This window comes from Vombatus ursinus, unplaced genomic scaffold (assembly GCF_900497805.2).
Source record: "Vombatus ursinus unplaced genomic scaffold, bare-nosed wombat genome assembly UNPS02014810.1, whole genome shotgun sequence".
NCBI lineage: Eukaryota > Metazoa > Chordata > Mammalia > Diprotodontia > Vombatidae > Vombatus > Vombatus ursinus.
Window position 1 is genome coordinate 35207704 of NW_020954588.1, and position 18923 is coordinate 35226626.

At 34.2% G+C, this 18923-nt stretch overlaps 1 protein-coding gene across 1 annotated transcript in view; it reads left to right on the forward strand.

The window, feature by feature from the left end:
* Positions 1–18923, forward strand: part of SI (sucrase-isomaltase) — a 101140-nt gene that overhangs the window by 39727 nt on the left and 42490 nt on the right. The window contains exons 21-26 of the mRNA XM_027876017.1: positions 5095–5183; positions 9490–9539; positions 12337–12507; positions 13151–13306; positions 15185–15391; positions 18728–18882. Coding sequence (XP_027731818.1) covers positions 5095–5183; positions 9490–9539; positions 12337–12507; positions 13151–13306; positions 15185–15391; positions 18728–18882 — 828 coding nt within the window. The remainder of the gene's footprint in view (positions 1–5094; positions 5184–9489; positions 9540–12336; positions 12508–13150; positions 13307–15184; positions 15392–18727; positions 18883–18923) is intronic.

An 18923-nucleotide genomic window follows, 5' to 3' on the forward strand; every position in this document is an offset into this window, starting at 1 on the left:
GCCTGAATCATGGTGGTGAAGATAGAAATGATAATGAAAATATGAGAAAGGAAAAACCAAGAAAGAGACAGAGCTCAGAATGTTAGTGGAAGTAAATTGTGAATCACACTATGTGCCATTCAACCAGTAGCATCACTAATTCACTTTTAAAATTTCTCCTAAAGAAATGACTCAAGTTTTAAAAATTTCTTCTGGGAAATCAACCATGTCAATCAGCTAGCTATAGCCCAAATGTCCCTTTGGTATTAAAAAAGCAATTGGCTTACTTGTTAGTTGACAATTTAGTACTGTTTCATTCCATAGTACCTGAATGTTATAATTAGAATGTCTTTATCCCAATGTTCTAAGCCTTTCCCCCATGTCTTCTCACCTTCCATTTGTAAGTCAAGCATTGATTGGAATGCACTAAGCTTGGAAACCCTACAAGTTTTTTTTTTCTAAAATAGCTGTACCAAATATAAAACGGGGTTCAAGTACATCCTCATATTTTTAGAGTAAATAAATGCCCTACCATTCCTCCTGACACATTGTAAAAACAAACAAGTATGCAAATAAACTAAAAGAAAATCAAGATAATGATGAATATAGAAATTGCAAAAATAAGAAATTAGAAGTAAACATCTTCATCATTTCCTCCTATGTGCTCAACATTTCCTTGACCACAAATGAAGAATAACCCTTACTAGGGTGATATTGGTGAGTTCATTTGGAAACCATAGCTAACAATAACAGTTAACATTTATACAGTGTTTACTATGTGCCAGACACTGAGATAAAGACTACAATTATTATCTCATTCTATCCTTACAACAACCCTGCAAAAAACAAAATATTTGATATATGCTAGAATTTTAAAATAAATTATAACATTTTACATTCTTAGATTCCAAGCCTAAAAGGACCTTGGAGGTCAGCTAGTGTAGCCACTTTTACATTTTATATTTTTCAGTTGAAGGGAATGGAGAAAAGAGACATGAAATACCTTGCCCAAGGCCAGGCAGATAGTAAATAGAACCACTGTAATTGAAACCCAGATTCACTGATTCCAAATATAGCACTCTTTAAATTGATGTAATTAAAAAAAAAGACAAATTATGTCAATATATTTTTATGAAATAAAACTCTACAAAATAACAAATGATTACAGGGATCTACACCCTCAGATTTCTAGAGAATCATACATTCACTACTCTGATCATTTATGTGTCAAGAAAAAAAACAATCTTCATTGCTCAGATTTGTCTCTCATCTATCATGAAACTTCTTGAACAATACTAATGAAGCTAAAATCCATCTGGATATTTTGGTAACCCTTTCCCTTTTTTTTTTTGCATGGAAACAAATGTGGAAATTGATTCATATCAATTTTTTGACAAAATGAAAACACTTGCTAAAGGGCTTGACTTGGAGTCAGTCAGTCAGTTAACAAGAATTTATTGTGTCTCCCGTGTGCCCATGTCTGGTGTGCTAGAGCTTGTGCTAAAAACTAGGGATACAAAAAAAAAGTAAAGGACAGTCCCTGCTCTCAAGGAGCTTACAGTCTAATGGGAGAAAAAAATGAAAACTAGTAGAGAAAAAAATCAAGATATATATGGGAAAAATTGGAGATAATCAAGAGAGGAGAGACACCAGCATTGAGGAGGATAAGGAAAGACTTGTAGCAGGAGAGATTTTAGCTGGGACTTGAAGAAAGTCAAAGAGATCAAAATGAAGTAGGAGAGAATTTCAGACATTGGGACAGTAAGATAAAATATCTGGGGTCAGGAAATGGAACGTCTTATATGAGGAACAGTAAGGAGTCAATTTCAATGGATCACAGAGTACATGTGTCTGAGTGAGGTTCAAGAAAAATGGGGACTCCTCAAAGAAGTATGAGGAAGTCATGCTGGAAAGGGCATTAAAAAGTCATAAAGAAGATTTTATATTATATGCTGTGAGGAGCCCTTAGAATAATAGGGAGGTGACAAGGTCAGACTTGTGCTTTAGGAAGATTAATTTGACAAGCGTGTGGAGAGTAGAAGGGAGTGTGGAGAGATTTGAGTCAAGGAGAGCAACCATCATGGAGAAAGTAATATCAATAGCTCAGGCATGAAGTGATGATTGTCTGCTCCATGATGGTTACAATGTCAGAGGAGACAAGGGGGAATATAGGAGAGATGTTGCAAGAGTAGAAATAATAGGTAACAGATGGGATATGGAGGATAAGAGATAATGAAAAGCTGAGGATGGTATGTTGGTTGTGAGCTTGGTGCCTGAAAGGATGATGGTGCCCTTGACAGTAATAGTAAAGCTAAGAAGAGGAGAAGCTTTGGAGAAAAGATAACGATTTCAGTGTTGAACACATGGAATTTAAGTGATCTGCAGAACATCCACTTTGAGATGTCTAATTTGTAATTGGAGATGTGAGATCAAAGGTTAGGAGAGAGGTTAGGGATGAATAAGTAGATCTTGGAATCATTAGCATAGAGATGATAATCGAATCCATAAAAGCTGATGAAATCATCAAGTAAAATAGTATATAAAGAAAACAGAAAAGGGTCTAGGTCAGAGCCTTGGAATTAAACAAAGAGAACAATATCCTATGTAAGTATCTATAGAATGAGTAATAGAATACATATTATATACACACACACACACATGTATATGTACATATACACACATATGTATATGTATGTATATCTACACCTCATAGAAAATTTCACATTTTCCTTTAAGACTAAGCTCCAGAGCCCTCCCTTCTCAGCTACTTTGTATACATATTCACATATGTGCATGTATATGTATGTATATGCATATGAATGCAGGTTTACATGTATGTATAGACATGTATACACATAACATATATCACTTATGATGTACATAATATATAAAATGTAATCCCACACACATATATACTTAATGTATATATTAACACATATGACATATACATAGTATATATGTGTATATCTATATCTATCTATATTAAAAAATACAAGGTAGCTGGGGAGGGAAGGCCCTAGCAGTTAAGGGGAATCAGTAAAAACTTCATGTAGAAGGTGGAGATTGAACTGAGTCTTAAAGGAAAAGTTGAGATTTTCTATGAAGTAGAGTTGGAAAAAGAATGAATTCAAATGAAAAGATACATAAAAGAGAGATAGAATATTGAGTGTGAGGAACAAAGGCCTGTCAGTCTGGGTCAAGAGTGAAGGAGTGGTGGTAGGGAGGGGCAGAATGATAGACAATGAAGTTGGAAAGAGAGATTGGGATCAAGTTTTGAAGGACTTAACAAACTAAACAGAGAAATCTACATGAAATCAAAGAAGCAGCTGGTTACCATAGGAGCTGATTGAGCAGGAAGCTTATTGATCAAATATCTGCAGAAGGAAAATCACTTTGGCAACACTGGGCAGGATGAAATGCCAAGGGATAGACTTGAGGCAGGGATAACAATTAAGAGGACTTTGTAATCATCTCTGTGAGAGGGAACAAGTCCCTACACTAAGATGATGGCTCTATGAGAAAAAAGGGGACAGATACATGAGAAGTTGAGAAGGTCAAAATGGCAAGATTTTAGAACTGATTAGATAGGTGGGGTAAAGGAGAGTGAAGAGCTGAGGGGGGAAACAAGATGTTGATTCTGAGGGACTGGAAAGATGGTGGTGCTTTTGACTGAAAGAAAGGCATTTGAAGGAAAATTGGATTTAGAAAGAAAAGATAATGACTTCAGTTTTGGAAAAATTCAATTTAAGATGCCTTCAGTGATGGAGACTGTATCTCGGTATAGAGACTTGGGATGGGTATGTAGATCTTTGAGTCATCTGTACAGAGATGATAATTAAATTCAAAGGAATGGATAAGATTGCCAAGAGATAGACTTTAGGGAGAGAAAAGAAAAGGGCCAAGGACAGAGCCTGGGGGAACATTCACATTTAGGAGGCAGGATAAAAGTGTTATGCCAACAAAGGAAATTGAGAAAGAGTAGTCAGACTAGTAAGAATAGAATTGGGACAGATTAATGTCTTAAAAAACAAACAAGGAAAGAGTATCCAACAAGAGAGAGAGGTGAACAGTGTGAAATGCAGCAGAGAAGGATGAAGACATAAAAGAAATCAGATCTGGAATTTAAGAGATACTTGGCAACTTTAGAAGGAGCAGTTTCAGTTGAGTTATGAGGTCAGTAGTCAGACAGGAATGAGGAGTTAGTGAAAAGTATGAAACTGGAGGCAGAAAGTGAGGGTACTTTTTTCAAGGAATTTGATTAAGAAAGGGAAGAGAGATGTAGAATGATAGAATGAGGAATGATAAAGTCTAGTGAATATCTATCTATCTATGTATGTATATGGTGGAGGAATATTGAATATATTTGAAGACAATAAGGAAAGAATCAGTAGATAAGAAATGTTTGAAGATTTGAGAGAAAGGGGGATTATTGAGTTTGTGATTAGAGAGAGAACAGGAGAGGAAATAGTATTAAGTGTACATGGAGAGGATCATATGCTTGAACAAGGCAAGTGACCATTTCACTGTCAGAGACTGAGGGGAAGGAGGCTAGTGTGAAAGCTGAAGTCAAGGGGTTTTGACATGAAGAGAATGGGAAAAGATTGAGCTCAAGTCAAATGTCTTTAATTTTCTCAGTTAAGTGAAATGCAAAGACCTCAGATGAGAGAGGAGGGAGGGGACCTGCATGAAACTTGAGGAAAGAAGAGAAGTTTCAGAGGGAATGCTATAAGAAACTAATTATGGATGATTAAAAGGACTGCCTTGCTGCAGTGAGGGCCCAGCTAAAGTTGGATAACATAAATTGATAATGTATCTTCTTAGCAGGGTTATAAGATTTTGTCTAGCTTTATTCAGTAATATGAGAGTGGGGCAGAGGGAGTGAATGGTGAGAGTAATCTAGAACAGAGGGTTGATAAAAATAAGAGCAGCAATAAGACGAAGAGGCCAGAGATTTGAGACCAAGAACTAGTTTAGAGCTTAACTGCATAACTATCAGGTATATATGGGAAAGAGAGAAAAATGAAGTCTGAGCATGAATAATGACCTAAGAAAGTACTTAGAAGTTAAGAGATTATTACTTTAAGTAAACATATCTTAAAAATTTTCTTGTTTCAGTCGTAAGAATCCCCTTGGCCTCATCATTGCATTGGATGAAACTAACACAGCCAAAGGAGACTTCTTTTGGGATGATGGAGAAAGTAAAGGTGAATAATAATGAAATCTTATAATGATAGGAATTTCTAATAATACAAAGAATTCTTAAAGAAACACATTAATTGCATTGTTAAAGAACAAACTTAAGATCAAATCATTATACAATGGGAGCTGAAATGGAACCCAGAAGCCATCTGGTCCAATGACTTGGATTTACAGATAAAGAAATTGGAGCTCAGGTCCCTGGACAAAGTCATACTGGTAAAAAAGGTTAGAAGCAAATGTTGAATTCATGTTCCTTGACTCCTGAAACAATACCTTTTTCTATTTTTTCCATGCTGTTTCTCAGAGAGTATAAAAAAAAAAACCCAAAACTTTGCAATCTAGCTTTATGCTCAGTTAACGAAAGACCAAAATATCTAGATGACAATTAAAAAAAAACAATGTACATAAATCTTCATATAGAATATATGGAGCAAAGTCACAAACTAAGTGACAAACTAAGATTGTCACTTAGTGACAAACTAAGATTTTCCCATTTTGTCCTTGTATTTCATTTCTGAAAGACAGAGTAAAACTTGGAAGTACAGACTTGGAAATAATTACCATAGTTTTTAGTAGACAGTGATGATCACTTGGGAAGTGGAAATTCATTTTTAATTCCTTTCAACAAAAAGCAATTAAGACTCTACTACATTCCAGACACAGCAGATGCACAGACAGAATGAATAAGTTCTTGCATGTGATGTTATACTCAACTGGAAACAGCATTCGATTTATAGTTAGATGATAGAGGTTCAAATCCTTAGACTGATACTTACTAGCTATAGGACTTTAAGCAAATCACCGAAACTCTTGGACATTCAATTTCATCATCTGTAAAATGAGAGTGGTTGTTAGATGACAACTTAGGTCCTTTCTAGCTCCAGGTTTACGATGCTATAATTCATTTTTATAGAATTTTTTATTTTTATTTTTGATTTTGGTATTTCAGGCATCAAGTCATTTTAACTCCTTTAAGTTGAGATGAATATATATCCAATACTGATCCATCATGCTTTCCTTTGACCCCAGATCATATTCACTCAAATTTTCAAAGGGTGTTAACTAATCAATTTCTAAATAAATTCAACAAAGTGAGAATGGGTCACTGTGGGATTATTTCCATTTAGGCTTAAAATAAATAAATGATGGACAAAAAGGAGGAAGATAGGAATAGTCCAAGAAAGAGAATAGGATCAGATTCATATAGACATTAGAGAAAGGAAAAGTCTATAATGCAATTCCTCAAGAGGAAATTTACCCAAAGATATCCTAATTTCTGTGAGAGGACTTGATGTGGTTTATAAAGATAAACTATCTAATTTGTTCCTTTTGAGTTACTGACATGGAAGGAATTTGATTCACTGGAATGTCATTGTGATATTGAATGAACTGTGATCTAGAAGTTCTGCTTAGCATGTTTAAAAAATTTAAACTCAAGAATCTTTGTTAGGTAGGCATAGCAAAAGGAATACTTCTCCTACTGATCAGTGGCAACATTCCTTGTCCAAATGCCATTGATGCCTTATTAACATGAAATTAAACTTCATCATTATGACAAGGGAATGTGAATGTTTTTCAAAGGCCAGGGAAACTGGATATTTAAATGTAGAGTCAATAAACTATTTTTGACTTCTGACTTTTTTTTTTGGAAATTGGGGTTAAGTGACTTGCCCAGGGTCACACAGCTAGTAAATGTCAAGTGTTTGATCTGAGGCCAGATTTGAACTCAGGTCCCCCTGACTTCAGGGCTGGTGCTATATCTGCTGTGCCACCAAGCTGCCCTTATTTATGACTTCTGCAAAAATGCACTTTAGGTATTTCCATTTTCCCAAGATCTTTATTGTACTCTTAGGTATTTGCTTAAACAATATGAATTCAAGGAGTAATGGGCTTTTCTTCTTACTGTTGTGTGGCTTGTGAGTTTTCACAACAATTATTTAAAACAATTAAAATGGATTTGATATGCTTATTAAAATTAATTCTAAAAAGAGGTTACTGGAAAGAACCTATGATACACTTTTAAACTGTTTCTTCATGTACAGAGAGAAAGGGAAGAAGAAATAAGGGAATGAAGAAAAGCAAATCAAAGTAATAAAAGCAGTTAGATTTTCAGGAAACTTTGATTCTGGACATTAATAACCTTAAGCAGAAAGAGTCAGCTCTGAGCAGCAGAATGTTCTTGAAAGTTCATTCAAGATATCCATGATATTATAAAAATATAAAGTGTACAACCGGCATCTTCTTACATTTGTGACATATTTGGAAAAGTTTACCTTATGGGGTTAATTATCGTACTTGTTTGCTTCTTTTATCTGTCAGTTTTATAAGTAAACTATTCATGCAGTACTTAGACATTTAGGAAAAAGATGAGTTGGTATTGCCAAAGATTAAATGGGATCTTTTCCTGACCCCAGAGTTTTTCTTTGGTGAAAAACATTCACAAAGTCATAGGGTCACAGATTTAAAGATGGAAGGGTCCCCAGAGAACATCCAGTTGAACTAACTCATTTTACCCATGAGGTAACTGAGGCCAAAATGGCCTTCTAAAAACTGTAGAGGTGGTAAATAGTATGGGAAGATTTAAGCCTTCCTCCTCTGACACTAAATTCAGTGTTCATCCTAAATACTCAAGTGCCATGTTCTTTTGGGTTACTAGTAATATTGATTCTTTCTAGACCATGAGGTCTGAAGATTCATTGGTATTGTCAAGAAAATACTGATGCTAGAGAGATACAATTTTATGACACTGAAAAGGTTAAGGTCATTGACAACATTGTGAGATTTTCTCAATGAGATCTAGCCTTAGTATGCTCCCTTTGCCTTAGGCTTGAGTCCACAACTTTGTTTATAAGCAGCATGTGACCAAGATACAGATACTGGACTAACTCATCAGAATCAAGAATCCTCATGTATAGACTCATTTGGAGCTGAAAGAGTGCTCAAACAGAAATGGAATATAAATTTGTCCCACTAATTTGCATTTAAAAAATATATTCAATTATTTGTCCTTTGTAGATAGCCTTTGTTAAATGCAGATATGTGGTGGTTGCATCTTAGAGATTTAAGATTTTACATAGTGATATCTTCAATATTAGGTTCTTTGTATAGCACTTCTATTTCTGTATCACTTCTGTTATATTTTAACCTGTTTTTAAAAGAAAATTTTTTAAATTTAAATATAAAATTTTAAATTTTAAAAGAAAATAAAGCTATGGTCTGCCAAAATGAGACAGAATTGTGATTATAGATGCAATGATTTAACTTTTTTTTGTAATTTCACAGTTGCAAAATCTATGATACCCAAATATTTATTGGTGGAGAAACAAACCATTAACTTCAAAAAATTGTTTTAATATTTTTTCTAAATTAGAATTAATAAAAACTTGCTGGTTATAAACAAATCCTTATTTTGTTATCAGGTTAACATACTTTCATGTTCAATTTGTATAAATTTTATAGTATAGAATCCAGTAACCCAAATTTGCATCGGTCACAAAGCCTTTTGTCCCACCACGTATAAATCTATTGCACTAAATTTAATATGTGTCACATTTCAATGTTATTTAATCTCAAGCAGTTTTTGGCTGCATTCAAAAGCACAATACCTTAGTGGTGTTTGTTTCTTTATTATTTAGAAATACAAACATATGCATGTATGTATTGTGTGTGCATCATTCTATGCTTTATGATTTTTTTTGATTTACCCTTATTGAATATAATAAAAATATTAAATTGCAATATATATGTATATATGTAAAGCATAAGTCACATTTAAAGAAACAGTACAAATAGATGTGGGCAGATAGGTGGTGCAGTGGGTGGCACAGTAGATAGAGTGCCAGCCCTAGAGTCAGGAAGACCCATCTTCCTGAGTTCAAATCTGGTTTCAGGCACTTCCCAGGTATGTGTTTTCTTGGCGAATATACCGGAGTGGTTTGCTGTTTCCTTTTCTGGCTTATTTTAAAGATGAGGAAAGTGATGCAAATGGGATTAAGTGATTTGCCCAGGGTCACACAGCTAGTTAATGTCTGAGGCTACATTTGAACTCATGTCTTCCTGACTCCATGCCTAGGTCTCTGTCCACTGCACCACCTAGCTGCATATATATTTTAGAATCAATGAAAAACTTAGTTTAACATGAAAAAAATTATCCTTCCCTTATAGTAATACTTTCTTATGAGTTCCTTTAAATGTTCTCTACATATATATTTCATAGGTATTAGTAATCAATCTATGTTTAGCAGGATGTTTTGTGGGATTCTGATTTGTTCAGGAATAACTCAATACATTTTTTTTTTAAATCAATTTCAGATTCATTAGCAACAAACAGCTACATCTTCTATAATTTTTCAGTTGCTTCTGTAAGTATCTTCCTTGGAGACACGAATAATTCCATCTTCTTTCCTCTGTTAAGCATAGCACTTAGAATCCTTAGTAATTTGTGTCACGTTATTTTAAATTATTGTACGATTATTTTTCAAGTTTTACATAAATGTAATAAACTAAGAGTCTAGGAAAATCCCTATTTTGACTAGCTGAACAATCGAATAAATGCAGAGGCAGCATGAAATGTTGGAGCGAGAAGAAACCTGGTTTCAAATTAAGCAGTTAGTAGCGGTATGACTATGGGCAAATCCTTGACCCTCAGTTTCCACAGCTACAAGTGAGGATTATTATGTTTGTAGTAACTGACTCTCAAGTCCACATAACCAACTGGCAATAGGACATTTCAAACTTTATGTCATATCAACATCTCAAACTAAACACATTCAAAAGAGAACGTTGTCTTTATCAGTGTTTTTATCTTACAGTCTACATTGTCTACATTATCTTATATTTTATCTAACATTGTCTTTATCTTCCAAATGCCCTGTTTCTGCATCTTTTTTTTTTCTCCAAGGCCTAATACCTTGGACTCTCAACTTCCCATCAGCACATGTATAATCAGTTGCCAATTTGTTTCATTTCTACCTCCATTGAATCTCTTACATCGACTAGTTCTATTCATCCACAGAATCACTGTCTCAAGTCTCTCACCAATAAACTTTGTCCTATATACTGCCAGTAATTTTTCTTTGGCGGAGATATGATTGTGTCACTCCCCTAGTCCACAAACACTGGTAGCTCCCTTTTGCCTCTAGATCAATCATAAACTTCTCAGTTGAGTTTTCAAAACTTTTTCCAACCTTGTTAATCCCTCCTGCTCCCTGTATTCCTCACCCACTCATTCTGTGATGCAGACAATATGCCATTCTGTCTGTCCTTTATGCACAACACTCCATTTCCTTTCTCTATGCCTTTATATTGGTCATCCCTCATGCCTGAAACCCACTCCCTCCTGACCTTCATCTAAAGGAATTCCTCTCTTCTTTCAATCTATCAACAAGCATTTATTTTTTGGTAGGCACTGGGATACAAATACAAATACAAAGAATGGAATAATGCTTATTCAAAACTACCTTATGTTATGATGAGAGAGACAAAAAATACACATTGAAGTTTATACAACATAAATGAGAAGTGAACAAATACAAATATATACAATAGTGTTAAATGTAAGGTAATTTGAGAGAGAGTGAACTAGCAGTTAGGTAACATACAGAGGATGAAGTAGTTTCTTAAAAAAAGAGAGAATACTCAATTAATAACAGTCAAAGCATATGAAGAGCAATTCTCAAAGGAAGAGGATATTTGCAGCCATATGAGAAAATACTTTAAATCACTAACAATCCAATAAATGAAAATTAAAGTGATTCTCTGGCTCTATCATGCACTTGTATGATTAGCAAATTTGACTAAAAAAAGAGGAAAATGACATGTTGAAAGTTTACAAGAAAACAGAAACATTGATTCTCTGTTTTTGGATCTAGGAACTGTGGCTGTCATTTTGGAAAGCAATTCAGAATTCTGCCCAACAAATTATTAGCCCATGTCCTTTGAATCAGTAATATCACTAATAGGCCTATACCCCAATATATCAAAGAAAGAAGGCAGGGTTATATGTGTATATAAAATATACATATTTTATATACACATATACACACATACACATATATACACAAACACATACATGTATATGTCTGTATCTTGTTTATAGCAGTTCTTTCTTAATGGTGGAGAACTGGAAATTAAGGATATGCCCATCAATTAGAAATGCTGAACAATTTATGATATGTGGATATAATAATGTTATTATACTTCAGGACATGATGAAAATAAGAGTTTCAGAGACATCTGAGAAGACTTGTATAAATAGATGTGGAGTGAAGTAAGCAGAACCAGGAGAGCAGTTTATATAATAACAACTTTGTAAAAATTAATTATATTGAAGAAAAAATAACTTAAAGATTCCAGAGACCCAAATATAAAAAATTCTACCTGCTTCTTGATACAGAGATGTTGCATTAAATATGCAGAATGAGACACATTTTTGGACATGGCCTAGATGGGAATGTTTAGCTTGACTATATATAAATTTGTTACAAGGGTTTTGTTTTTATTTATTTCCCCACTGGTGTGGGGAGGTGGGAGGGGAAAAAGTAAAAGGTTGATAATTGAAAAGCAAAAAAGAGAGAGACCATATGAGGTGGAAGTTAGGAGGGAATACATCACAGGCATGGGAGACAATCAATTTTGAAAGTACAGAGAAGTGCTCAGGCACCACTTTCTACATAAAATTTTTTTCTGTTTCTCTAACTGCTAGCCCAAAACTTTCTTGCCTTTAATGGCATTGGGATTGACTGTATTTTTTTTCTTTGTATTTATTTGCATTTATATATGCACTTGTCTCCTTCATTAGAATATGTTTCTTGAGACTAGGGATTGTATATATACATATAAACGTATATGTATATGCATATGCACATGCACACAATTATATAATATATACTAAATTATATAACATATAACAAATTTTACACATATATGTATGTATATATTATATGTGTGTGTATGTGTGTGTATATGTGTATATATGTATGATGTGTGTGTATATATACATGTGTTTCATATATATATTATATATATATAATATATATATATAACAATTTCTGGAATATTGTAGGAACTTAATATGTTTGTTCATTGATTGTTAACCTTAAAGAGCTATTAAAATTTCAGATATGATTGGTATTTAATGAATGAAATTTCTTCTTTTAGGATGTATTAGATATTATTGTTGTACATCCATCATCCTTATTCAACTCATTAGCTTTTGAGGAAATTAAAATTCTTGGATTTGAGTACAATGCTACAAACATCATAGTGACTGATCAGAATGACAATGTGTTATCATCTGATCATACTTGGAGTCATGACCCTTCAAACAAGGTAAATGTGATATTAGGACAAGTTGATTTTCCCTCTACTATAGGGTAAGAGGTTGTGATTCAATGTCATAAACTCTGAAAAGCTTTTAAAAATGTTTCGCTCATTGGATCACACAATTTTATTTCATTGAATTCTTGTTGATTAAATATTTAAAATCTGCTTCTAACAGATGTTGGACTCCCTGGCTAAAGTATCCATCTTTTAAACGTACAATGGGAATTAATTTTCCCAAACTAGGCCCATTCTCCTGATATGATCCTTCATCTCTTTTTGTTCCTGTCTACTTGGGGATGAATTTCCCTCATTTCTTACCATTCCTGGCTTGCTGGTCACTTAGAGACAGATTTCTGAACCATATGTATAATCTGATACATCATTCATCTTAATTATTACCTATTATACTTTGGACATTCTTCTTGTAAAAACCATACTTTAAAAAAAGGAGCTTGTTTTGCTTGATAATAAAGACGTCAAGCCAATATCATTAAAAAAAAAAAAGATGGGATGAAAAGGAGTTTCAGAAAGATAGAGGAAAGACAGTTAAATGATCAAAAACCAGGGGAGGAAAGAAAATAGTGTACTTAGATTAAAGAGGTTCTAAGTGATTAGGTATGGATACTAATCATCTTTTTTGCCTTCAAAGGTTCTTCAAATTAGAGGACTAAAGCTTTCCCTAGGCCAGTCTTACAGAGTGAAATGGAATTCACCCTTCCCTACAAAAGAAAGATTTGGTTGTTTTCCAGATTCTGATGGTGCAGACAAGGCAATCTGTGAAAGCCGGGGCTGTATTTGGAATGAAGTAATAATTTCATTGTTTTGTGTTTCATGTAGTGACTTGAACGTTAAGATTTTTAAAGTAATGTACAGATTTGAATTTGTTTATGCCTAGAGCCAAGCACAGTAACTGGAACATAGTGGGTGCTTAAAAAAAACATTCTTTAATTGAACTAATATTAAATATAGAGACTGTACAATATGGCAACGTTCATCTAAGAAGGCAGCCAGGAAGTTGGGATTGGAAATCGGGTACTGATCTGAGGGCAAGTGAGTTTGTTACGGTTTGAAGGGTATTGTTTGGTACACTCTAGGACTCATCTCATGAGTAAGGATTCCACTTTCTCCTTCTAGGTTAGGAAATTTGGGAAATACAGAATACTTTCAACAAACGCTGACTTTGGAAACAGTATCTGGGTTCAAATCTTACTTCTGAAAGATCTAACTGTATAACCTTGGATTATACCTTCACTTACCTTCTCTAGATTAAAACTGAAGTTTTTATGTATGTTAAATGAGGGGGTTCAACTAGATGACCCTAGACCAATGACAATGGTTTACTCATAGGCTTGTAGATGAAAGAGTGTTTATGACAAATTCACTCAGTTGTGCACAAAGCCTCATGTTAATATAGTCTAGCAACTTTTCATGAGTGCATCTAGCACTTGGAGTTTGTGAGGAGGGGATGCTGAGAAGGGGCAGAGGGAATAGGAAGGTGAAAGGCTGCCCTGTTATATTTGCTGAGTACACAAAACTTGGAAACATGACCGACATGCTCAAAGACAGAGTTGGGATCCAAAAAAGACAGATTAGAATACAGACCAAATTAAGTGAGGTAAAAATTCATACAGACATTTAAACACCTGTGTTTAAATAGTGCATTGACACATTCCTTTGTTCTGAAGCGAGAAAGTGGAGGCGTCAAGAAGCTCAGTGACTTGACCAGGATCACTTAGCTGTTACCTAAGGAGTCAAATTGAGATCTCTCCTGACTTCATCGAACTTTCTTTTCAGTACACTTATTGCCTTCCTAATGTAATCTTTTAGCCTGGGGTTAAAAATAAGCAAAAAATTAAGTGGATGGATGAATGAAAGAATAAGCAAATAAGCAGAAAGATAAATGAATGAGTGAATGTATAAATAAACGTATGATAAGCAAGCAAGCACACAAATAAATGGACAAAAATTTCACCAGTACAAGGTGGAAGAAATGGGACTAAATAATAGTTATTGTGGAAACCATCTAAGGATTTTTCAGCATGGGAATCATAGGTTTAGAGCCAGCAGAAGTGTTAGTAATTACATTGTCCAATGCTCTCATTTTACATAGGAGGAAACTGAGACCTGAAGAGGTCCATGAACTTTCTTAAGATCATATAGATAGTAAGCAGAAGAGCCGGGATTTTAATGAATTGCAATGTCAATATGCATCAATATTGTATTATGGCAGCCAAAAGTATTAATCAGATCTTAGGCTTTACATTCAGTTTTAAAAACAGTATCACTACCTACAGGTGAGAAATTCTTTTTGATAAGTTGCTTGGCATAGTGGAAATCACATTGACCAGAGTCAGCAAAATAGGGTTCAATTCCTACCCTTGATGCTTACTACCAGTATGACCTGACATTAGCCAGTTAACCTCGTTGGTCCTCAGTTCCATCTTCTTTAAAATAAGGAGAATGGGCATGATAGTCTCTAAAATCACTTCTTGCTCTAGACCTATGAACATATACACTATAACTCAGGGCCATATCCAGGTTTGTGATCAATAAGTGTTAAAGATTGAATAATTGTGAACTTAAGAATTAAGTGTCTAATTAAGTGAATAGACATAGAACTATGGTGTTATTGTTTCAAAAATCTTATCAGATATAATTGTTATGTCATTTTATTATTTTTCAGAATACTGAAGGAAGTTCAGCACCTCGGTGCTATTATCCTAGTGGTGAAGGTTCTCATGTACTCAGTTCAATAGCATATACTCCAACAGGAATAACAGCTAATCTCCAAATGATTCCCAGCAAAGTACGCTCATTACCGTATCCTAATCCTATTTCCAATCTTCGACTGGAGGTGAAATATCACAAAAATGAAATGCTTCAGTTTAAGGTATGATCTACATGAATGTGAATACCATGAATAAAGCCCCCTCTCCCCACTCCCTGTTAACTGATTTTAAGTTATCAAGCATTTTCAGCTATCTGGATTACAAACGAACAAACCAACAAACAAACAAACAAACAAGCCAACTGGCTGGTCCACCCCAGATGTCAACATGTAAAGATTTTTTTTTCTATGCTAGTTCTGCATTTTTGCTTTTTTAATTAGCTCTTAAAGGCTCTTTGTTTTTCTTTGAATATAAGTTGTTTTTATTTTAATTAATTCCAGGTTAGGTAGTCAGTAAGTGTGGCTTATCATTTTGACTCAATTCTCCTGATTCTGCACAATTAAACAATAGTCAGCAGATATTACCCAGAAACACAGCATCTCAAAGTTGGAAGAGAACTCAGTGGACATCTAGTCCCATTGAAGTGGGCATCCTTTCTTTGATCAAAGCCCTCCAAAGAACAAGAACCTAGGGCCTCACAAGGGCATCCATTTCACTTTGAGAAAAGTTCAATCCATTTGATAAAAACTGTTTGAAAACCTAGAATGCCATCTGATAGAAATTAGGCTTATACCAACATCATATTCCATATGGAATTCAGAATGGATACCTGACCTGAATATTAAAGATTCTAACAAAAATAGAAGAGAAAGAAATCATATGACATTCACAGTTATGAGGAGAAGAGAAATTTTTTTTGGTCATAGCATACCTTTATTTAACATATACATTGCACTAGGGCAGCCAAAACATCACCAGCAGTCTTTCTTGAGCACAGGCAAATCACTATCAATCAAGTTTGTTTGTTTTTTTTAAATATTTAATCACATTTCTAGGTGGAAGCAGAATTTGGTGCAAAGAATACAAATAATTTGCCTTTCATTGTAAAAAAAAGTCTATGTATTGCGCTGTATATAGTATGTTCCATTCAAAAGCTCAGTATACAGAGGGAATTGAGCTTTACATTTTACACTACAGCATTGAAAATAAATCTTAAATGACAGTGCTTCACTCTTTAAACATTTCTTCAGAATCTCTAGAAGAGGAATTCTTAACCAAACAAGAAATATAGGGAGTTACAAAAGTTAAAATATATAATTATGATTACATGAAATTGAAAAACTTTTATACTAACAAAATTAATATATCTAGGATAAGAAGGAAAGTGGTCAAATGAGAAAAAAATTGTATTAAATTTCTTGAATAAAGGTTTGATGTCCAAGTTATCTAGACTTGCAAAGTCAAACTCAAATAGAAGTATACTCTGCAGGCAGTATATTGACTCAAAAAGCCACATATTAATATTATTTATGTTAAATTGCATTTTGATTACTTTCATTAAGAATTTGCCAATTAGATTTTAATATAATTCTGGCCATACTGGGGAGTTTTTCTGGCCAAAGTTGCTAGATAGTGAGTTTGAAACTTCTGATAGACAACCAGGAGACCATATTCAAGCCATTCCCCTAAAGATAAGTAGTCAAAGAATATAAACAAAGATATCTCAAAAGAAGAATTTCAAACTATTAATAATCATGTGAAAAAGTGTACCAGATCACTAATACTAGGAGAAATGCAAATCGAAACCAACTTGAGGTTTTTCCTCCCACCTACAAAAATGACAAAGATGACAAAAATGGGAATGCTCAATGTTGGAGAAGAGGTGGAAAGACAAGCACATTAATGCATTGTTAATGGAGTTGTGACTTAGTATAATTACTCTGGAAACTGTAGAAAGATGAGATGAACTGATGTGAACTGAATTAAGCTGACCCAAGAAAACACTACACACAATGACTCCATGACCTTCCTGGGGGTCAATAGCCTCATTTGTGAACTGAGTGGTTTGAAGTAGGTAAAATCTCAGGACATTTCCTGCTCTAAAATTGTATATTTCCATGAAAGATTTCTGGAGTACCATTGTGCCAATGAGCAACAACACTACAGGTATTCTTGAGTTCATCAAGAAGACTTTTCTTGCCTTCGCTTTTCCTTAGGTATAATGACTGTAGTTTATAAGGCCCTGGGCCTGGAGTGTGGATGACCTGAGTTCAAATCTGGCCTTAGAGATTTACTACATGTCTGATCTTGGGCAAATCACTTCATTTGTTTGCCTCAGTTTCCTCATCTGTAAAATGAGGATAATAACAGCACTTACCTCCCAGGGTTGTTCTAAGGCTCAAATGAGGCAATGTTTATAAAGCATTTAACATAGCACCTGGAACATAGTAGGTGCTATATACATATATACAGATATATGTATATGCACATTAGCTATTTTTTTAATTATTATTATTATTATTGTTGTTGTTGTTGTTATTGTTACTTGGAAGTAGAAAGATCTAAATCCAAATTCTTCAGACATTTAGCTGTGTGACCTTGGGCAAGTCACTTAATCCCTCTATGCCTCCATTTCCCCATCTGTAAAATGGGGATAATAGTAGCACCTATCTTGTAGGTCAGAGGTAACTTTTAAGGAGCTTTGCAAATCTTACAGCACTATGTAAATGCTAGTGATTATTGTTTTTATTATCAGATTCAAGTTATATGGATGAGGCATTTGAGTATGGAAGCTTTTTTTCAAGTAATTGTCACTCAGATCAATTACCAGTCAGTATCTTTGGATTAATAACCTGCTGTAGCCATTTGATAAACCTGAGATTTTTTTCAATCTATTACTATGGGATAGTAATTAACTCTTAATCTATATTCTACTACCTTGGATATTTGTATACTCAATTTTAGATTGGGTCTGGGTTGAAGATTAGCTTTGTGGAGCCAATTCTGTTATCATAGATGGTCCAGTTGATATTATAAACAAAATGTCAAGGTTCATTTTCACAGAACTCACAAATAATGCTTTATCTATTCATTAAAGTAAGGCTGTTCAATAATTCACCAGGTGATTAATTTGTTTATGTAGGGTATCTCTAACATCTTGCTTGATAAGCTTAAAACCCTACTAATTTTGGGGCGACACCCTGAATTTTATTGAAATAACAAAACTTCATTTATTTAAAAAAATGGACAGGTCAGTAACTTAGACTTTCCTCCCATACATCCAAAACAGAAGTTTTTCTGTACTACTAAATTATTCTCTCTCTGTGGATACAGAATCATGCCTGTCATATATAATAAATAACATGTAACAAATCCCTTCTTCTCCATTTGGCAAAGAAAGATTGGGAATGCATATCAAACAGAATGATTCTAAGACCTGTTCCCCTGTCCCTGCTTTCATCATTATGTAAATGATTTCACAGTGTGTGAATGGAATAACAGTGGTACATTTGAAAAAGAAATAAATCTTGTCCATGCCCATCTCTGTTGACACATAGATTTATGATGCTGACAGAAAGAGATATGAAGTTCCAGTACCGCTAAACATTCCTAGTAATCCTACAAGCACTTATGAAGAACGACTGTATGATGTTGAAATTAGAGAAAAGCCATTTGGTATCCAGATCCGTCGAAGGAGCACAGGAGTAGTCATGTAAGTGATTTGGTATTTGATGTGAGTGACATTTAAATGAT